At 57.8% G+C, this 21,631-nt stretch overlaps 1 protein-coding gene across 2 annotated transcripts; it reads right to left on the bottom strand.

Annotated features, from left to right (window-relative positions):
- Positions 1–293: 293 nt before the first annotated feature.
- MAP1A (microtubule associated protein 1A) lies at positions 294–20,225 on the bottom strand. Of its 2 annotated transcripts, XM_062205768.1 has the most exons (7): positions 19,979–20,225; positions 18,974–19,075; positions 11,344–11,426; positions 10,968–11,108; positions 2,349–10,770; positions 1,997–2,217; positions 294–1,798 (listed from the first exon to the last, which is right to left on the bottom strand). In XM_062205768.1, the coding sequence occupies exons 1-7, from the start codon at positions 20,223–20,225 to the stop codon at positions 1,643–1,645; spliced, it is 9,372 nt and encodes a 3,123-aa protein (XP_062061752.1). In that variant the 3' UTR covers positions 294–1,642. The 2 variants fall into 2 exon arrangements, with proteins under 2 accessions (XP_062061752.1, XP_062061753.1); XM_062205769.1 differs by lacking the exons at positions 18,974–19,075; positions 19,979–20,225 and adding an exon at positions 14,175–14,185.
- Between the last annotated feature and the right edge of the window lie 1,406 nt (positions 20,226–21,631).

Here is a 21,631-nt window from a genome sequence, read left to right as displayed (position 1 = left end):
AGAAGGCCCCCTCCCCTTCTCCCCTTCCCCAAACCAAATGGATGTGCCCACTCTAGGCTCTTTGTGCCTCATACTCAGGCATTCTCAACCACACTCAGAAATTATGCTGACTCCCATCTTTTTTGCTGTTCTTCCACCCTGATTCTACCTCTCTTGGGTCCTGGAACTGCTTCCAGTAATCAGAAGAAGCTTTCAGGGTGAAAGACAATGCTGGTTGAAACAGAGATGGAAGCCGTGGCCCAGCAACTAAGAAATATGCAGTCGGAAAAAAACAAAGCAGGGCTACACCGTCTGCAATGAACTTGATTTATTGTTAAGTTGGAGGCGGCTCCATTACAGCAGCTGGGAACTCTAGCAGGGAAGTGTGGGGAGGAGCACAGCACAGCAGCACGGGAAGGGGGGTGGGGAGCTAGGAAGAACACAGGTGGGCTCATTTTGGTTTCCCAGTCGTTTGGCAGAGAAGGCGAGCCCAGATGACTATCAGCATCCGGGTTTCTCAGTCCAGCAGGAGTCTGGCGGGGCTGCTCACAGTCTTGCTCGGGGTGAGGTCCTCTCCTGGAGTAGTATTTTCAGCCTGTTCTCATTTCACTCTGTAGGAGTCAAGCTGTAGCTCAGCTGCCTCTCCCTCTATTCTTTCCCCAAGCCCTCTGGCCTGGCCTCCACCTCCCAAATCCTCTGTCCAAGAGCTGGGTTTGGAGAGGCAGCCAGCGTTCCCATTTCAGCTGCAGGATGGCACAGTGGGGTTTCAGATGTTGGGATGTCAAGCAGTGGCTTATTTTTAACCCATTACACACCAGGCCACAGCAGATGACCACATGCAGAGAAGCCAAGCAGGGGATGAGAAGGGATCAGGATAATTGGAACTTCACAGGGTCAGGGAGCTGGGAAGAACTCTGGGATTGGGACTGGGCCTCCTTGCCCCTTTGTGCTGCTCAGTAGGCCTGATCTGGGCCCAGCCCTGGGATGTGAGTGGGATGAAGCAGGGACGGAGAGAGAAGCTCCTCTCCTCTCACCGGTCCGTTGGTCTAAAGAGCTTCAAGTTTGAGACTGAGACATTGAGATACTGAAGGAAGCAGGAGGACAGTGTAGCAGCGGTAATACCCCAGGCCCCTCCTAGAAACCAGACCCTAGCAGGAAGATTGGGATATGGAAGAAGGGGTGCAGCTCTGGGTACCTCACTGATGTTATCTTACCCTCAGGTCACATAAATTACTCATAGAAATAATTTCTGGGGTGCTAAATAAATAGATGGGATAAAGATGTCCCTGGGGTTGGGGTTATGACCTTGCCGCATGAGGGAGGAGGCTGCTCTCAGACCCATCCTCATTCCCCATCTAGTACCAGCATTTGGCAGTGCTAGGAGAGGGTAACACTCCAGGGTTCTCAGCATCAGATGACCTCCTACCCTAATTTTGTATCCTCCCCTAATCCTATCCCTCTTACCTTTGGCTTTGAGACCCCTCTCAGGAATGGATGCAGGAGAGGGACAACCCCTTCCATTTAGCCCAGCCTAAACCCCCACAATGGATATATCTGTCCTACTCCCCCAGCTCCCAGCTCCCTCAACCCCAAAGGACTCAGCAGTAGCCATTCTCTAAAGGAGCTGGGGGAGCAGATCCTTGGGGAAGGGACAATGGTTCTTTCAGAACTCAATCTTGCAAGCCGGGAAGGACTCATCCTGCATGACCACAGTGCTGCTGCTAGCCAGGACCAGGACGTTCAGCTGCTGCTGCTGCTCGTGGGTCTGCTGGTACCATTCACGAGTCACCTCTGTGTCGTGAGTAGGGATCAGAGTCACCTAGGAGGGAGACAAGACATGCCTGGTGTGAGGCTGTGAAGAGAAGGTTTGTGAGGGGAAAGGGGCACCCAGTGGTCTCAGAAGGAGCCTTGCTACCTGTGTCAAGGACCCAGTCCTTTCATGAATAGGGACCGTATTCACTATTGCCTGTGGGAGAGCTATGACCAGGCTACTTCCTGGGCATCTCTTGCTACTCACCTGAAGATTCTCCCCCCACTGGGCCTTGCCCTCCAGCAAGGCATCCAGCACAGCCCGGCTTGGCTCGCCATTGGTGGGGTCGTTGCCACTGACCACATAGTAGGATGCACGCACTCGACGGAAGAAGTCAAGGTCAACAGTCTTGCCACTGCAGTGATTCGGGATATAGGCGAGGTCCACATACACAGGGGGGCCGGAGCCGCCCTTGGAACCTAAGGCCACTGTAGAGACAAGCCAGGACAAATTGCAAGGGAAAAGAACACTTTTGGCAACTTTCCCGTCTCTACCACCATAGGCGCCTTTGACCAGCCCACAGCCAACACTAGCCCACAGTTTCTAGTGATCTACTTACTCGGTCCTGCCTTGAGTCCATTGACTAGGCCTTTGGCCATGGGGCTGTGTCCGTCCTTTTCCTCCGCGGGGGTGACCTGGCTTGGCGTGCTCCGTGGTCGGGGTGGGCCACGAGAGGCTCGGTCTGTAGGCCCTTTCCCGGGAGTGGGTGATCGTTTTCCCCGAAGATCCAGGCGGCGTGCGGGGGATGCTGGTTTGGCCCTGCCTGGGGCCCTGCGCCCTACCCGCCCCTGCACCTTTTCCTTCTCCCGTAGCCTCTCTACTCTCCCAGTCTCTGAGCTGAGCCCCTCTGGGTCGGCCATGCATACATCAGGGCGGGGAGGCGCCGGGCGGGGGTCTGGCTGGGGGAGAGGGGGTGGGTCGTGGCCAGGCCTGGGATGGTGAGTCCCACTGACCCCCCCAGCTTTGTCCACAGGTAGGAAGTCCCCATCCTCGTCAGAGTCGAGGGCTGCCTCGGCTGTGATGGACGGACACTCCTCGGTTTCTGGAGGAACGTCGGAATCTGACTGTGAGGAGCCTGAGTCACTAGCTGATGTGGGCGGCGTCTCGTCAGTCATGGGGCAGGGGCCCCCTGTGGGCCCTGGCCCCCCTGCCCGGCGCCGCCCCCCTCTTCCTACCAGCCGAGCTTCCTCAGCCGAGAGGTCACTGTCATCTGTGCATGGGGGTAGAGGTGGGTTCAGGAAAGATGGGGAGAGCTCCCCGCGGTGGGGCCGTGGCTCAGCAGCACATCCCTGGGGCCCAGCCTCAACCTCGGGAGAGAGACTGTGGGGCGGGCCACCAGCGCCCCCTCCAGGACACAGCGGCTGCTCAGGAGAGAGCAGCGTGTCAGGCCGGGAGCTCCTCTCAGCTCCCTCAGGCCAGGCCCCTCGTTCCCAGGCAGGGCACGCCTCAGCCTCTTCTTTCTCCGCCTTGGCTGTGGCGGGGCCCGGGGGCTGGGGGCTGGTTCCAGTTGGTCCATTGGCCGCACAGTCCCCAGAGGGACCCTGGAAGGGGCTTGGCTTCTTGGTGGCCGCCCCCAAGCACTCCAGGCGGCAGGGCAGGGTGCCATCATCCATGTCTCCTGGCAGGCTTGCAGCCGGAGCTGGGGCCAAGTCCAGTGAAGCAGTGGGTGCTGGACTCAGGGGAGCGAGGTCCCAGAGGCTGTGGGAGGCTGCTTCCATGCCTGGGGCCAGTGCCCCAGACCCATGTTCTGCAGCCTCCAGGCCTGGAGGGAAACGCTCGGCCACACTTGAAATCACAGGTGTGGTAGCCTCAGAGGAGGAGCCTTCAGACAGGGCTGGTGAGGCAGGGCGCGGCAGACTGGACAGGAGAGGGGCCCCAGGAGAGCTGGGTGATGGGAGCTGGGGCAGTGAGGAGTCCAGGCTGGGGGCCTTGGTCACTTCCAGGTACTCATCATGGCGGGCTCTCGTGGGAGGGCCCGGGGCCAGAGCCAGAGCTCGGTCCCCAGAGAAGGCAAGGGAGCCGCAGGGAGCAGAGCGGGGTTCAGCTGGGGAGGGCAGCTGCGGGGGAGCTGGCTGCAATGAGGAGAAGCCAAAGGCTGAAGCCGGGAAGTCCAGGTTGGGTCGGGCAGGCCCCGTCTGTGAGTCCAAGGAAGCACTAGTTTGTGCCTCAGTTTCAGGCCACAAGGTGGGGGGCCCCGCAGGTGTGGGGTGAGGGGGACTTGGGGACTGGGCCTCTTTCTCCGGCTGTTCTCGAGCCCCCTTCTCCAGCTCCGAGTCACTAGGGCTGTCATCCCAGGGACTCCGGGCTGATTCCTTGGGAGATGGGGTCCTCCTCTCCGGGCTGCAGCTCAGGATGTTACCATTAAGAGGGGGGCTTGGGCCTTTGCTCAGAGGGATAGGAGCACGAGGGGGCACTGCAGGTGGAGTGAGGCTGGGTTCCACACTTAGCCCTGGCTCTGGCTCCCGCCGTGGGGGCACAGTGGGTCCTGCTAGGGCTGCATAGCTGAAGGCTGGCGTGTCCGACTGGATGCCCTTGGGCGAGACGGGAGAAGAAAGCTCCTTCTCTGTGGACGTGTCGCGGCCGGCAGCCTCCTCCTTCGTTGAGAGGCGTGGGGGCCAATCCCCGGCCGCTCCAAGGGGAGGCTCCCTGGTGGGGCACGCAGGGCCAAGCCCCGTAAGCATCATGTGCTCATAGATGTCTGCGTACTGAAAGCTTCTCTCGTCAGGATACGGAGTGGGCTCTCGCTGCTCGGGCTCCGCCTGCTCCGGCTCCCCGGTAGTGTGGCTCCCTCCGGTAGTGTGGCTCCCTCCGGCCTCTGAAGCCTCCAGGCCGCGGAGGCTGCTGTCAGGAGCCTCAGCCCCACCTCCTTCCCTTTCCCCTTCAGCCTTTCGGTAGTCCTTCCCCAGTGGGGAGTACGGGCCACCTTCCAGCTCAGCTGCCCCCTCCTGCACTGCCGCTACCACGCTGTCATACTCAGCTGTGCCCCAGGAGAAGGGCGCAGGAGGGTGTGGCTCCGGGGCAGGAGTGGGGGGAGCTGGAGCTGGGGAAAGGGGGGCGGGGGGCAGGGGTCTGTCCTTGGGTACCCACGGTGGGATGTCAGCCAGCCATGAAGGGGTGGTGGGTTCATTCCTCAAGGGTGGCATGGGCTTAGGCTCTGGGCTAGGGCTCTCTTGCCCTGGCGCCGGAGGAAGCCTCAGTCCGGCCATCTCAGGTGGGGAGGTTGGAGGGGAGATGATCTCAAAGGGAGAGCGGGTCAGCTTGTCCTCTTCCTCTGGTGGCAGCTCGACTGGTGACTCGGCGAGCCAGCGCTCCACCTCTGCGCCCTTCCGCGGGGAGGGCTCCTGGAAATCCTTGAAGTCTGAGGTCCAGGGGCTGCAGGGTGTGCGCCCCAGGGGTGACACCTGTTGCTCATCATCCGGACCCTCATCCAGGAAAGTGCTCTCCCGTTCCTCAGGGTAGCGTGGACGAGCCCCCTGGCCATCCAGCTCGTGAGGGAACCAGACCTTCCGCTCGGAGCTCAGTTCCCTCCAGTACGCGTCCTGCTCCAGGGCCCCGTCCTCTCGGCCCCTCCAGTACCTGACCTCCTGCTCTGGAGATGCGTCGCCCCAGGCCCGGACAGGCTCCTTCAGCTCTCCAGCTGGCTCTGCTCTGGCTGGAGATGTTTCTCGCCATTCCTGGACCACAGCCTGTTCCTTCCAGGACTTCTCTTCCTGCTCGTGGGCCTTGCCCAGCTGCACTGGGCTTTCTTCCAGCCCCAGAGCTTTGGTCTGCCCTAGCACCGTCTCTTCCTTCTCTCCTGCAGCCTGGGCCTTTGTCGGGGACATCTGCCCTAGGATCTCCTTTGCTTTCATGGTCTTATCCCCTTGGGTTTTGTCCTCTCCTGGAGCCTTGTCTTTCTGTTCGGCAGCCGTGTTATTTTGCTCCAGGGCCTCATCCTTCTTTCCTAAAGCCCAGTATTTTTGCTCCAAAGGCTGATCCTTTTCTTCTAAGGCCTTCTCTCTGTGTGCCTGGGCCCTGTCTTTCTGCTCAGGGGCTGTGTCTGTCTGTTCTGATGTCTTGCCCTTAGGTTCCAGAACCTTGTCCTCTGGAGCTGTGTCTTTATGTTCAAAGTCTTGGACTTTTTGTCCTAAGACTTTGTCTTTCTCTTCTGGGCTCTTCTCCTTGTGTCCCAGAACCTTATCTTTTTGTTCTGAGTCTTTGTCCTTCTGTTCCAGGGGTGGGCCCTTTTGTTCTAAGGCATCATCTTTGTCTTCTGGGATCTTGTCTTTCACTTCCGGGGTCTTGTCTTTTTGTTCTGAGTCTTTGTCTTTCACTTCTGGGGTCTTGTCTTTTTGTTCCAAGTCTTTGTCTTTCACTTCCGGGATCTTGTCTTTTTGTTCTGAGTCTTTATCTTTCACTTCCGGGGCCTTGTCTTTTTGTTCTGAGTCTTTGTCTTTCACTTCTGGGGTCTTGTCTTTTTGTTCCAAGTCTTTGTCTTTCACTTCCGGGATCTTGTCTTTTTGTTCTGAGTCTTTGTCTTTCACTTCCGGGGCCTTGTCTTTTTGTTCCAAGACTTTGTCTTTTGGTTCCGGGGCCTTGCCCTTCTGTTCTGGGGACACATCCTTCTGGTCTACGTCTTTGCCTTTTTGTTCTAAAGCCTTACCCTGCTGCTCCACAGCCTCATCCCCTGCTCTCAGAGCCTCGTCTTTCTGACAGATGGCTGTGCCCTGCTCTACAGCAGTATCCTTCTGTTGCAGGGTTTTGTCCTTCTGCTGTACAACTTCATCCTTTTGTTCGGGTTCCTTGTCCTTCTCCTCGGGGGTTCCATCTTTCAACCGTGGAACTTTCCCTTCCCACTCCATGACAATGTCCTCCATGGCAGGGCTTGGCAGAGACTCTGGACTCTTGGTGATGGAGCTATCAGGTGTCATAATATGTTCGCCAGGGCTTGTGACCACGCCAGGTGAGTGCTTCTCCTCACCTGACAGTGTAGGATGAGAGAAGGAGCTGGCAGGTGATCTTCTATCAGGGCTCTCATCCATGATGGCTCCCTGTGTGGAGTAGCCAATGGTCTCATCTCTGGGAGGTGACAGTGTGGCTGCATGAGGCTCTGGGAGAGAAACAGGAGCTGGGTAGTGAGCAGTGTCTTCAGCCTGCATCAGAGGCCCCCTTCCTTCCTTTCCAAGACTTAGCTCCCCAAACTGGAGGGTTCCGAGGCTTTCTGGAGAGAGCTGCTTAGAAGAGATATCCAGAGAGGTCTCCTTGCTGGGACTCTCCTCGGAAAGAGAAAGTGACTGGGTGTCTTGTGGAGAAGCCGCTGGCCAAAAGTCTCTGTGTAGGTGCTGTTCCGTCAGGCCAGAGGGAGACCTGGGAGTGGGCTCTTGGTTGGCAGTGTCTGGTGAGACCACACTGAGGACAGAGAGGGACTCTGCATCTTCGGGAGAGAGGCTCTGGCCAGGAAATTGGGGTACCTCCTCTTTCTGAGGTTCACCAGGTTCTTGAAGTGACGGCTTCAAATCTCTGGGAAGGGTTTCTGTTGCCAGAACTGGGCCTGTGGGCTCTCCTGCCTCTGTGGTCTCGAAGACTATTGCTCCGTCCTGTACTGGCAACAATGGACTGGTGTGGCCTGAATGTCCTCCTGGAATACCGACAGGTGCCATCTGGGCCTGGGGGCTCCTGGGAACAGGCCTCTCCCCCTGCTTCTCTAGGGTGCCCTCTTCAGGCCCTGGCCTGACTGTCTCCTTTGCAGCATCTTCCGTGTCCATACCTGGTGTGTGTTTTGTGCCTCCCCAGGAGTCTTCCTCCTGAAAGTCTTGGGGCTCAGACTTTTCTTCCACGGGGGACTGATGAAAGGGTGTGTGGGTAGCACTGGGCGGGCCGGATGGTGGCGGAGAGGCCATCTTCACTGTGCTGTCATCCGGGCTGAGGCACCGCTCCTCCACCTCTCCCTGGGCTGGTTCCCCGGGATGTAGGGCATGCCCAGGGGCCCCAAATATCGGGGAGCCATACTGGTGGTGAAGTTTCTCAGACGCCTCTGCGTTTGCTGGCTCCTCTTCTTCCTCTCCCACAGCTCTCTCCCCAGGCAATGCTCTCCCTACACTCTCTCCTCTCTTCTCCGACTCCCCAGCCACAGAGAATTCCTCACAGGGTGGTGATTTGAAGCCTTTGTCTTCCTCCAGCGAGGAGGTAGGTGAGATGGTGCCAGCCGACGGCACGTAGTCTAAGCCCTGGGTGGCCTCGGTGCGGGAGGAGGGGATGCTCGTGACCGTGTCGAGCAGCAGGGAGCTCTTGCCTGTCTCCTCCGTCTGAGGAGCTGTGAGCGAGGCCACAGACTGGTCCTCAGCCACTGACGTGGCAAAGGACGAGAGCTTGTCACACTCCGTGATTGAGGTGGCCGAGGACACGTGTTCCTCTTCAGCCAGTGGCGCGGCCACCAGGTTGGTGGGGTAGGGGAGTTCAGTCTCCGGCGCCCCATAGCCTTTGCTGGAGGTGACAGGAACGGCACTGTCTGCAGGCTGGCCGGCTTCAAAGGGGCCAGCACCTTCAGGCCCAGGGAGGTCAAAGGTACTTGGAGGGAATCTGGGTGGAGCCGGGCGCTCCTCGGGCTCGTCGTGGATCTCTTCATCGGAGATGGTCTGCTCTGTCTCTGAGTAGCCAGGGATTGTCTCATCCTGGATGTAGGAGACATGTTCAGTGGCTCCCACCGGGGTGGCCAGGCTGCTCAGGAATGATGCCGTCTCCTTCTCGGGGGCCTTAGCCTGGGGCCCCAGTTCCCGGCCCTCGAGAGCCTCTCTCTCCCTGGCGGTCACCTTGAAGGCTTCCTGCATATGCTTTTGGTACAGACCCTCAGCCTTCGTCTCCTCCTCCTCCTCCTCATCTGACGGCCGTGCCTCCTCCATTTCTTCTACCTCGGCTTTCTCGATCACGTCCTCCTTCAGCTCCGGCTCACTCTCCTCTCTGGCTTCTGGTCTGTCTGGGAGTCTCTCTGCTTCCTGCTGCTGCTTCTCCTCACAGGTTTCTTTCTCTTCCTCTGTCTCAGCCCCAGAGTCCGGGCCTTGGTCCTGGCTGCCTTGTTCCCCAGGGATTTCTGGGGCAGCTTCCTTTTCCATCGCACGCTCTTCTGGCTCCCGCCCAGGGACAGAGGGCTGTGTAACCTGGGGAGCCAGGCTGGGGGGTCCCTCCTGTGTAGAATCCATAGGCAGTGGTTTCTCTCCTAGTCCTGTGTCCCTCTGTTCGGCCAGCAAAGCCCTCTCCTCCCGCTTCATGTCCTCAAAGTCCTGTGTGAGGTCCTCTGGTGAGGACAAGGCCAGCTCCCGGTGCCCGGTGACTGTTGGGAGTGGCGCAGCCGCCTTCTGGGCCGGGGGCGTCCGGGGCTCAGAAGGCGGCTCCTTCTCCCCACGGGCAGCCCGGCTCTTGTCCAGCTTCACTCTTGCAGGGGCCTTGGCTTTGAAGAGGGTCTTCCGTACCTCGGGGGTGAAGGGCTTCAGGTCTGGCTTGGAAATCTTCTTGGCCTCGGGTTTGGTGTCTTTCCTCTTCTCCTCCTTCCTTCCTTCATCCTTCTTGAGCTCCTTCCTCTCCTTCTTGATCTCTTTTTTCTCCTTGTCCTTTTTCTCATCCAGCTTCGAAATCTTCTCTTTGAGGTGCTTCTTCCCGACCTTGTCCTTGATCAGCTTCCGCTTCTCCGCCTTCAGAGCCTCGCTGGACTCCGTCTTTACCCTCTCGGGCTTGGCAGGCTTCTCTGGGGGCTTCTCGGTGGGCTCCTTGGCCTTCTTCTCAGTCTTGGCTACCTCTTTGGCCATCTCCGAGCGGGCCTCCTTGGCTCCCTCTTCTGCCACCTCCTCCCGCTTGGCCAGCTTGCTCACGGCTGTTTTGGTGGCGGCTTTGAGGCTCTCTTTGCTGTCAGCCCGCTGTTTGATTTTGCTGGGTTTCAGGTTGGCAGGCACAGCCCCAGAGGCCAGGTCCTTCTGGGTGGCCACAGGGTAGCGCAGGAAGTCCAGATGCCGGAGCTTTTCCAGGCCCTCCAGGATCTTGTTCTGGGGAGCGTTGCCTGGAAAAAGCACTCGCACGATCTTCTCGGTGGGGTTGGCTGGTAGCCAGACCACCAGAGCCGTGATGGAGGTCAGGTAGGGCACCGAGATCTCAGCCTCCTTCCCGTTGGCCAGCACGATGCCCGTCTTGGCTTTGCTGTTGCCTGCCCACTTTTGCATGAGGAACTGCATCTCCTTGCTGTCCTTGACGGGGTTGAGGACATACATGTCCAGCCGGCCCACGCCCATTTTGTGGAAGAGGGTCAGAGGCTCGATGGTGTTGCTGACCACACGGTACAGAGGCTCGGCCTGGATGCCCAGGCGGTGTAGGTGCTGCAGCGTGAGGCAGGCCTCCTCGATGCTGCGCTTGGCCTTGCGGGAGGCATCCGGCAGCCGCAGCTTATCGGGCACGTTGAAGAAGACGACGCCGAGCTCGGGCGAGATGAGGTTCTTCACCCAGTCGCTGTAGCTGCTCGAGCCCTGCGACTGCTCCTCCTCCAGCTCTGCCACTTTGCGCTGCAGGAGGCCATTGATGCCCGGCAGGTTGTCTGCCCCGATGTGGGTGAGTAGCACCGAGTCGATTCGGTCCAGGTGCCGCACCAGCTTCCAGAAGCAGGACTTGCGATCGGAGCCCCCGTCCACCAGGATGTTGAACCCATTGACGGCGAAGAGGGCTGAGTCCCCGCGGCCACCAGGGAAGATGTAGCAGCAAGGCTTGGAGAGCTTGAGGAAGCCCCCTGAGGTGGGAGGCTCTAGCAGGTCGAAAGGGGACGGCACATCCACGGTCTCGGAGACGTACTCAGAGAACTCAGCCACGCCGTCCATGGCGGGCAGCCTGGGCTCAGGGTTCAGCCGGAGGTGCAGGGTCTCTTGGGAACTGGATAGTCCCAGATGGCTCCAGTCACCCTCCCCCAGGCAGGACACGGTGAGGCAGGCCTGGATCCCAGGGTCTCTATTGCTGAGCAACTGAGCAATCTGAAGGAATGGAGACAGAAGCCTGATCAGGTCACTGGGTTGTCAGCCTGACTCCGACTCGGTCCCTGATCTTCATCTTTCTCCAGGGGCCCCTGACGATCAAGCAGAATGAGATCCACCCTTCCTTGGGTCCCTCCCCATAGCTCAGGGCCTGCCCCACAGCCGCTTCCCCATAGACACTTGGGTGTGGAGTTTACCTCCGGGTTATGTAGGACCTGGGCGAAGTCTTGGTAGGAGTAGGTGCCGCTCTGCAGGATTAGGTCTCCCCCAGGCTCTAAGCTTTGCCCACTCAAGATCAGTAGCTTGTGAGCTGACGGGCTGCTGAGGAAATGGCGAACCTGGGTAGAAGGAGGGACATGAATGGTCACAGATGTGTGGAACCCAGGAAAACACACTGCATTTGCCTGGACATGTTTCCCAGCAGTGTGCCCCGTAACACCTCCATGGAAGTCAGGAGTCGTAAATCAGCTCGGATGGCAGAGGGAGGAACTCTTGGCCTTGAAGTGAGCGCAGGCAAGGGCGGCTCACAGCCCCGGTGGTGGCCCCTTGGCAAGGCACAGGCCCTGGGCTCACCTCAGAGCTGATGCTGTCTGCGCTGGGGTTCACCAGGATGACAGTCTCTAGGATCTCACTCTGGTGGCAGAGGGTCCTCTGGCCTGAGGGAGAGAGAGGTAGAAATGTGAAGAGAGCAGCCGGAGACTAAAATGCAGAGGCATTTGTTGTGTGGGGCAGGAAAGAAAATGAGGCTGAGGGGAAAGGAAAGCCCTGGCCACCCTCAGATCCTGCTGCCTGGGACACTGCTGAGTGAGGGGCGGGCGCCAGTCCCTCCAGCCCTTCCCTGTCTGGGTTCCCCTGTCGCACACTGGCTGTCGTCTCTCTCCTTTCATTGGCCACAGCCTCTGCTGCCCATGCCCCCATCCCTTCGCCTGGAACGCCCCCCTCTGATGCCCTGTTGACAAGAAGCCTTTGTCCCTCCAGAGCCCTGAGTTCCTGGTGCTGCCTGGGGTGGGCAGCTCAGCTGGAGAGAGGGCTCCTGGGAGATACGCCTCACTCAGCTCCCTCCTAGCCGGCCTCTGCCCTGGGCTTCCTGGCCGCAAGAACATCCGAAAACCAGGAGCTGGGAACTGCGGCAGACTACACATCCTCCTTTCCAATCCCCCGCTCAAGGCCAGAACTCCTGTTCCAGAGGATTCAGAGACGCCTGTGTTATCCAAGTCCTTGGGGGTTGGCAGTCCAAAGAGTGGACACAGCACTGTAACTTCCTGCTGTGGCCTCTGGTTCCTCCGAGGCCCAGTCTGCACTCACACATGCGCAGTCACTCTGTTCCCAGCTCCCTCTCCCACTGCTCCCCCAAGTCCCCAGGCTCACTACCCTACAGTCTGTCCCTGACTAACAGTTTCTCTTCTCACCTATGTACCTTCTACCATGGAGATGGAGAGTGAGGTGTTCACAACAAGAAACAGGTAAATAAGGAAGGAGAGGTTCAGAGTTTCCCCCAATCTGTGCAAAAAGACTCCCTAAATCCCCTCTCTGCTTCCTGCTCCAGACCCACATGAAACACCAAGCAACTTAGCACAAAAGCAGGTCAGACAAGAGTTGGAAGAAGGATGCAGCCTGACCCTGCTCCTGCCCTTCCTCCCCCTCCCCCCTCCCCCACCTCCACAACAGCAGTCCCATAGGTGGTCCAGGGAGGGGGCTCTCTGGAGGATCCTGGTGGGAGGGCTCATCATCTGTGCCCTAGACCGTCTTTCTGTGACCCTGCTCTCTGCTCTCTCCTCTCTCCGGGGGCTGTTACACGGGGGAAGAGCCACACGCGCCAGCATCAGGCAGAACTGGCAGCCCAGGCGCAGCTGCGGGGGAAATGAACTGTGGCCGGTGTCAGACGCCCAACTCTGTAACGGGGTGAGCTGGGCCTCAGAGGAGCTTAGGGGTTCGCTCTCATCTAATAACTAGGAAACGGAGGGAACCTCTGGGGTCAGTGCAGAGGACCAGAGGCTCCTCAGAGGCAGGCAGGGGCAGGGCTTGGGCAGGTAAGGGACGCCAAGGTCCTGGCAGCCGCCAGCACTGAATGGTTCAGATTTAGAAGGGCAGGAGCTCCCCCTTCACAAACAAGGTCACACATTTGAGCTAGGAAAGTTCCAAGGAATATCTACAGTACACACCGACTTTGTTCCTGACACCCCGCGTCTCCCCCCAGCCCGGCTTTATAATCACAGACTTCTCTGAGCCCAGCTCCCATCCCGACAGCAGACCCCATCCCCAGCCCGTGCTAGGGAGTGGTTCTGACTTGCAGCTACATGGTTTATATCTTTTGCAGGCCTGGGAGAAAGCCCTGTTTCTCTCTCAGGCTCCCCTAGCCTGCCCAGTACAGGGAACTGCCTGAGTTTTCCATTTTCCAGGGAAAGGGGCAGGGGCGCGGGGCTGGGCAGGCCGAGGGAGGGCAGGTGTCTCCGCAGTGAGGCGGTGGGGGTTGGGGGGGCCGGCAGCTGCAGTTTGCCGCAGTGTGTGAGTGTGTGTGAGTGTGCGCGCAGAGCTCGGCGCCGGCTCCGCCCCCACCCCCACCCCAGCATGACAAGTCATTTTCTTGGCTGCCTCTGTGAGGGGGGTGGCGGTGGGGGTAGGGGGGTTTGCCGAGAAGGAGAAGAAACTGGTTTCTCTGTTCTAGAGCCCCCATCTTGCGAAAAGAATGGAGAGGAGGTGGGGGTGGGGTTGAGGCTGGGAACCTGTGGGGTTGACAGCGCTGGGAATGCGGGGCAGCTGCTGGCCCGGAGCGTTCCCAATCTCCGGAGGGACCTCAGGGGGCCAGGAAGGGGGGCTTAGAGCCCCAGGCTCAAGCTGCCTGCAGAAGACGGGTTGGGGAAACCCACTGAGAACCGGCTGCTCTGTGAGGACGCACATGCCACGTCTGAACGACCCTTTTCCAGTGTCCCCTAGCTTCCCTTACTTGGCAAAAACTGGCAGCGGCCGGCTCACCCCCCAGCCTAGGAGCAGCTGAGCAGTCCGAAACCCACACCCAAGGACCCTCCCGCCAGACGCATTCCCTTAACATCTCCCTTTCTCTCGGATTCTCCAGCCTCTGGCCAAAGACATCGCCTCCAAACTCCTCTGGCGCCCGGGGCCACCAGGCAGAGCCTGCAGCACCACCCTCTGCAGCCACCCTGGGCTGCAGTCTCCCACCCCCAGCCAGCTGGGAAGTGAACTGTCACAGCTCCCGCTGGCCTCCACCTGGATCCAAATCCCGGCTGGCCCCACCGCCAGCACGGTTCCTCTTCCCTCCTGCTCCCCCCAAGCCTGCCCACGCCACTGGGCTGCTTCCAGAGGCCCCAGAAGAGGCATCAGCTCCCCTCCCCGTTACCCTCATCCCACCTCCCCAGGCAGGCTGAGCCCCTAGGTTCGGGTCTTACCCTGCGGCGTGGGAGAGAGCCCCTCATGGAGGCGGTGGCTCCGGCCTCAGCCGGCAGCTTCAGGGAAGCGTCTGCAGCACTTGGGGTGGGAGTTGGGGGTGGGGGGTGCTGGATGGAGAGGGCGGCGCCAGGGCGGGGAAGAGGGGCTGGTCCATGACGAGGCACTGGAGACTTAACTGTTTCTTTGCCTTCACAGCATTAGGACTTAGAGCTCTGAGTGGCTCTAGGGGCCTGAGGGGTTGTCTGGCAGCTTCAGGAGAGCCAAGGCTATCACCTGTGGCCCACAGGACCCTAGTCCCCTAACCCACTTAGTGAAGAAAGACTCTCAGCATCAGCAAAAGACCAGAGCCCCAAGCTTGCCCAGAGCCGGGAGACAGGAGGCGTGGGCCACTCTGGCCCTCCCCCTTCTTAGAAACCATCTGCTGCCTCTACCCTCAGATGCATCCAGGGGGTGACCTTCAGTCCCACTAGGAGCCAGAGACAAAGAGGCTGGGGGCCTGAAACAGGAGGTAGGGGTTGGGGCGCTGCTTGCAAGGAGAGCTGGGGATAGGCCCTCTAGAACAACAGCTACAGGAAACAGGGAAGGGCAGAAGTGAGTCTCATTTTAGGGCTGGAGGGTAGTTTGACATTTTCGAGTGGATCTGGGGTGGGGCACAGGGACCCGGGGAGCTGCTTGCAAGTTTGTCCCACTGCAGCACAGCCCAGTAACCACAAAGGCAAAGGCACAGATCCCTGGGATTCTTGAGTCATTGGCTGGAAGGGCAGGGAGTTTTCTGGCTTTCAGTGAAGGAGGTAACAAGGGCCAAGGAGGATTATCAGGGCCCCAGCCCCAAGCAAGGTGATTTTTTTGTTTGTTTGTTTACTGTAGGCCAATTATTAAATGTAAAGCACTCTCTGGATTAAACAAAGTCTTCTTAATGATCTTGGAGGGTGCTCGGGTCCTTGTCTCTCTACCTTTCTATACTTTTTTGCTGCTCTGTTTTATATTATCGCGATGCTTCTAAAGTTGACCCGGTTTTCCTTACTCTCTACCTCCGTCTCGGATTTAGTGAAGTGCTCTCCGGACTCAAGGAAGGATCTGGAGAGCTCTGACACTTGCATCTGGGGACGCTCACGGTCTCCCTCTCACACCCCCAGCCTTCCTCTCATCAGTCCTCCCTGGTCCAGGCCAGCTTCTAAGGCCTTCCTCACAGTCACATCCGCCCACTCACACCCAGACACTGGCCCCACCCTTACCCCAGGCTGCCAAGATCTGCCTCTGTTGGTCAGAGAAGCCAAAATAGTCTCTGCTCTCAGCATCCTCCATCCCCCCCCTTAACTGCAGCCAGAGGAGCTGAGTCACCAGTACTCTTGGGGGGGGGGTGCAGAGGGGGAGGAATCCTTCCTCAGATCCAGGATGCAAAGCAGCAACACAGCAGTAGGCCCATTTGGATACAAGTGGCCATCTGCAGAGATCTACAGTGCAAACCAGGCTGAGTTCTGAGCACCACAAAAAGAGACCTTCCTTTTGCAGCTTCCTAGCCCTGATTTCTTCCCACCCCAATAGAGAGAGTTCTCTGTCTCTTTTCTGCTGTCTGTCTAGGGCTCTCGAGTCATGGAGCTTGAGAAGAAGCCAAATAGCATTTCCTAGCCCAATGCAGAGCCCATCTTTGTTCACAGCTGCCATCCTCAAGGGCCACACCCTGGGGCAGGGTTCCAGCTCACTGTGGAGTTTTCCTCCAGCCCTCACCCTCTGAACAGCCACCCACCGCAAACAGCCTCACTGCTGTGTTCTGAGGTTCTACTGCAAGGGAATGGTGAGATGCCAGAGAGGAGAGAGAGAGTGTCTTGAGCTCAGATGCAAAGTGAGATCAGAAGTCCTGGAATTGAGGCAAGAACCTCTGGGAGAGCTTGCTTCCTGAAAGACAGCCTGAGAGTGATATGCATATCAGCCTCCAGTGCTGAGGATGGAATGGCACAAAAGATGACAAAGGCTTCCTGGTTCCTAGATTCCTAAACCTGCAAGGTACCACAGCCACTGACGGGCTCTCCCTTTGATGGAAGATTTCTGAGAGGTCACCTGGATGGTTAGGGAAATCCTAAGTCAGAATCACAGATCAAATCAACTCTTGGGTACCCCTAGCTCCCAAGTAACCCCCAAACTAGAGGTGCCTGCAGGATGCACCTGGAAGATCTACTTGTGTTCTTGCTTTCCAGTTTCAGACAGCGTTGTGGACCCCTGCAGAGGCAAGGAACTGCTGTGTTGATTCAGGATGGCTTTTGTCCTGGTGGAAAGAGCAATTATTTCCTGAGCACATCAGCGGTAATGGAGTCAGGAGGCCTCAGATCAGTCAGTCCCTCAGCCTGGGTTTTTCAGAGTCTTACAATATCAGTTATGAATTATGAAGTCCCCTCCTCTTCCTAGTAGAACTGTCAGAATGTCATTGAATCTCAGTTTCCAAACACTGTCCTAATTGCTTCTGGGTTTGTGTTGGAATGCTCAGATGCTCCACACCTTTTGCAGGGGTTACAAAGGAAGGCTCCCAAGTTACTATTGGAAACTACCTGGTAGAAGCCACTTTTGAACATTTTTACCAGACTTGACCACTAGAAGGAGCTGGGTCACTTCGTTAGAGGGTCCGGTACCTTTTCTGTGTGTGGGCGGGTGAATGTGGAGGTGGCGCTAGCCAAGAATAATTGCACTTTTCCTGTCTATGTAGGATACATTTCTATCCCCTTTCTTGGCATTTGGGCCCCAGGGCTTAAGGACAGGTGATAGGGATGGTGGCCCAGCCTGAGGGGTAGACAGAAAGGGTCAAAATGTAAGGCACTAGCACATCCCCCTGAATCCCTCCCCGCCGCCTGGTGCCCTTTGCCTGCTTGCTACCAGGACGCTAAAGGGAGGGGCAGTGTCTGCAGCTGCTCGGGGCTGACTATTGTTTGTGGGGACAGCTGAAAGAGGAGAGCAGGGGTGGGGCTGTGGCTGTCTTGAGCTGTGTGGGTTTTTCCAGGAAATTCTCCACTATTCTTCAGGGACACAGACAGGTCACCACGAAAACATCTAAAGCCACCAAACTTCAGTGTACTAAAGTAAGTCCTTCTCTCGTGCAGATGGCCCCAAGCCCCTTGAGGACGGCACAGCAAGACTCTGTGACCCAGGTGGACTGGAGGTGCTTATCCATCAGCGCTTGTTTCTGAGACGTGCCTAAGAGTCACTGTGCAGCTCCCAAGTGTCCCTTCATCTGCATCTGGAGGATGGCTAAGAACTTTGGTTTAAGTTCTGTTCCTTTCGTACATCATTCCAGAAAACTGCCTACTCTCAAGTCTCTATGGCCAAAAGGACAAGGTTAGAGAATTCAGTGTGAACTATCAACATCAGCAGATCATCCTCAAACTTCAGTCCATTCGTGAACCTCATTATCTTACCCAGCTTTGCACCCAGGCTCCTAGGTGCACTAAGGGACAAACCCGTGGCTTTCGATCATCAGGGACAGTGGAGGAAGCCGTGACATGAGTAATTCTCAACGGAAGGCAGTCTCAAGGATGGCTAGGTTTAGGGGAGCCGGACAGGGAGATGCAAGGCTCGCATTTTTCAAATTGCTGCACGTATTGTGAGGACACTGGAGCGTCCATCACATTAACCTTGCTTTCCCCAGCTTTCCAGAAGCATCTCTAGAGGAGTCAGGCACCAGGAAATGACCCATGGTCTGACAGGTAAGAGAGATGGCTGTCTAGTGGAAAGCAGAATTATCTGTTTAAGATATGAATTCAGTTCTTCTGTGGTGGTGGCTGTTGAACTGGATGGATTTTATACTCCACAATGCTGCATGGATCGGTGTGTCAACATTTACACACGTCCAGATGCCTGAAACTTATTATGGGGAGTGGGGCTCTCTGTAGTTTCTCTTCAGATATCTATCATGGAATGGTAGTCCTTAAAAGCTGATTTTCCCAAATCTCTAATGTGTGTATCCCACCCAGCAGAATGGGAAACTGCATTCCGTGAGCTTTGACCTCTGAACAGAACTTCTCAGACTGCAACTTAGACTGCAGTAACTCCAGGAGGGCCACTGTTGTGGCACCAGGGATGGGGAGATGGGGTGTGCGGCAATGGAGGGTGGGGGATGGAGTTCCTGGCCCAGGCCCCAGGCGGGGACATAGCAGCCATTTAGAGAGTGAACCAGCAGACAGATCTCTCTCTCTCTCTCTCTCTCTCCACCTCTCTCCCTCTCTGTCACTCTGCCTTTTAAATAAATAAATAAATCTTAAAAACAAAAAAAACCTCCAGGAGCTGCTTCATCCATCCTACATTTGATGATGCTCATCAGCCTTTGGCACCAGGACTCTGCTCTGCTCTGGAGACCTGCTGACTGAACCAATGGAAGAAGCAGAGACCCTGACACCCGGAAGGTAGGCTGTGCAGCCTGAGGGAGAATGCTAGGCACAAGTCTGGGGAAGTGATGGGAGCTCTGGGGTTCTCTGTAAGGGGAGGGAAGGAGGCTGGGACACGCAGGAAAGGGATCACAAAGGAAGAGAGCGGGATTTTGCATGGGAGATGATCGATCACTCAAGAGGAACAGCTCATTCCCTCCGTGCCCATCAGTGGCTGTCCACAAACCACACTCTTCTCACGGAGAAATTACATCCTCCTGACTCCCGCCCCATCTTACCAAACTGTCTGCAGAGTGTCCCATGGACAGCTGATAGCTCTATGCCCATGTTCCCCTCAGGAGTCCCTCCCTGCCCCCCACCCCAACATCCCACAGGGCCAGGTCTGCCAGGGAGACTGGACCTCTGACACAAATGACACTAGTCCTAACCTTTGACCTCTGAGGAGAAGTGAGCTAGGTGCCGGGTAATGAAGAGTCTCAACTGTTGGTTCAAGTCAAAGGAGGATAAGTCAATGTTCCAGGAGAGAATCCCTGTGAAAGAAAAAGAAACAACGAGGGTGATAGACAAGGCAGGGGTGGGGCGGGACTCAAGCATGACAGCTGTCATGATCAAGACTCCCTGGAAGCTCTAAGAAGGTGGCTAGCACCTGGGAATGTCTCCCAACTGCACCTTTTCTGGGCTTGGCCCCAGCTAGAGAGCGAAGGCAGAGTTGAGACTAAACCCCATCATTCATGAATCTGTAGATAGGGATTGTCTTGCGAGGTTGCCCAGTTGTCTTAAAGGTGACACCCAAGGGCCTCTGCCCAAATACCAGATTCCTACAGCCCAGCGGGCCTGCAGATTCTCCTGTGGCCCCCTCCTTGCCTCCACCCCTCCGGGGCTGGCTTCCCCCCGCAGGTGGCTCCGCAGCACTGCGCCACAGGCACAGCAACTGCGGAGGGAGGCGCGCACGAGGAGCCCCGAGCCACGAAGGTCATTCTCTCGGCTTGGCCGCCCGCAGTCAGGGATTTGAGATTTGTTCGTGGCTTTCAGAAAGCACCTAGTGCGGGTTCAGGGACTCTATAAAGAAGAAGCTGTAAGGTAGGGACACTGATTCTCTGGGAAATCCTGAAGACTTCCAGGACATCGGGTCCAAGATTGCGGGAGAGGGGTGTGGCCAGAGGGGGCCCAGGGGCGGCACAGAGTTCTTCCAGCTCAGGGAGACTGCGGAACACTCCGGGGATTCGGGAAGAATGGGGAAGCGAGATGTTAGCAGCTCGGGAGCTTACGAACACAGGGCATGGAAGACGCGAATGACGGGGCTTAGATTTCAGGGGGTGCACACTAGGGATGGAGGGTGCAGACTGCACCTGGGGGGGGGGGGTAGGGTGAATGCAGATGGCGGAGAAGCCCGGGATGGAGGTGCCCGAAGCACAGACGGGACGGCGGCTCACCTTGTTCAAGGTGGGCCCGCACGGCCCTCAGCTGACTCTCTGTACCGATATCGCCGATCACGATGAGCAAAGAATGTTTTCGCAGGTCCCAGCGTGCCGCCGCCGCCGCCACCACCGCGGTTCCGGTCTCGCACAGCGGCTCGCCGGGGTTCTGAGCCAGCGGCTCGCCGGGGCTTCGGAGCCCCAGCCCGGGAGTTGTCTCCATGGCAACGCCGCGAGGCCGCGCGGGCCCGGCCTCGGTCTCCATGGAAACACCGGTGGAGTGCTAGGCCGGCCGCGTCCGCTGCAGGGAGAGTGCGCGCGGTTCTTAAAGGCCGGCGGCAGGAGCCGCTCATTGGCTGCTGCCTGTCAGGGGGGCGGAGCGTAGGCGCCGCAGGGGGCTGGGCTGGGGACCGGCAGCCCCGGCTCTGCGGTTCGGCTCCGCCAGGGGGTGGTGGCTGCCCCTTTCAACCACCCTGGTTTTCCAGAGAGCCGCCACTCCGACGTGGGCAGACATGGGGGCTCACTGGAGGGGCTAGGCGACTGCCTCGGCGCCCGAAGAAAAGCTTCTAGTTAGGACGGGTCCCTGCCAAGTACTGTCTGGCAGCTCCGCAGCCTCGCCCCAGCTCGGGGGAGCCATCTTGTCCCTGTCCGTTCCGGAGTTTGTATCGTCTATGCCGGTGTAGTCTCATTGTCTGGCGCTGTTTTTGTTTTTCTTTTTTTGATCGCTGCCTGCCAGAGTGGTGCTGGCCTGCGTCCTCCGTGTCTCTGTCCTTGCCCCAGGCTCTGGTAGTGCACAGGAAAGCTGCGCAGTACTGGAGGGGACAGAATGACCTTCCGGCCCCGAGTCCCTGGTGAGTTGTTATTCCAAAGATAGTGGTTGGCTAGTCTCCATCTCTGCTGAGTGCCGCGAGCTCGGACTGCAGCACGCGGGGATGTGAGTAAAACGCAGGGACAGACCTCCCCAACTGCAAGCGATGTGACACAGAGGAATGGCTAACCTCGGGGCACTGTGGTATTTCGGGGGAATTCTCACAGCGAAAGGGGGGCAATGTTTGAACCCGAGGAGAGGTTGGCAGTTCCAGAACTACAGAACTACAGAGATGGGGGAGAGAGCCGAGGAGACCTGGCACTGTCTGTGCCTCACCAACGTCTTTGTGAGCAGGGTGCTGTACGTCTAGCCTCCCCATTCCTCCCCAGGTCTCCCCTGTCCGCTCGCAGAACAGAGGCTTCCAGGATACTGAATCGTCCTGCCTGTGTACGCACTGGACAGATGGCCTGTCTTTCACCCTAAGAGTTCCAGCAGCACTTGTCTTCGGTTTGTTGCTTTGTCTTCCACGTCGGAAGTGGTACAGGGTCGAAGGCAGCATGCATCTGAGTCAGCAAGGCTGCCCGTGAGCCACGTCCAGATTGGGCGGTGTCTGCATGTTAAGTACCTCACAGCTGTCTTGGTTCCCATCATGGGACTGGTGTTGGAGCAAAATGGCCAGTCATTCTGTCACCAATCTAGATATGGCCCTGAAAATCGTTTTTGTAGCAGAGAGGGGGGTTAGGAGTATTGGCGGAACATCAGAGGGTGGAGGCGCCTCACCCCATGTGATACAAGGCAGTGTTCCACACTTTTCTCCTGGCTTCCTCCCCCCCCAGTCTGCAGATACGAATCTGGAAAAGAGC

The sequence above is a fragment of the Lepus europaeus genome, chromosome 11, assembly GCF_033115175.1.
Source record: "Lepus europaeus isolate LE1 chromosome 11, mLepTim1.pri, whole genome shotgun sequence".
Classification (NCBI taxonomy): Eukaryota; Metazoa; Chordata; class Mammalia; order Lagomorpha; family Leporidae; genus Lepus; species Lepus europaeus.
Note: the sequence above shows the minus strand (reverse complement) of the source record. Positions and strands in the feature narration are given on the sequence as shown.

Bases quoted from the DNA above. Each gene is read 5' to 3' on its own strand.
- MAP1A (XM_062205768.1), bottom strand. From the start codon at position 20,225: ATGGAGACCGAGGCCGGGCCCGCGCGGCCTCGCGGCGTTGCCATGGAG. The intron at 10,771-10,967 runs GTAAACTCCACA...CCATTCCTTCAG, and splicing joins AGGTCCTACATAACCCGGAG to ATTGCTCAGTTGCTCAGCAA. The intron at 2,218-2,348 runs GTAAGTAGATCA...TTGTCTCTACAG, and splicing joins TGGACTCAAGGCAGGACCGA to TGGCCTTAGGTTCCAAGGGC.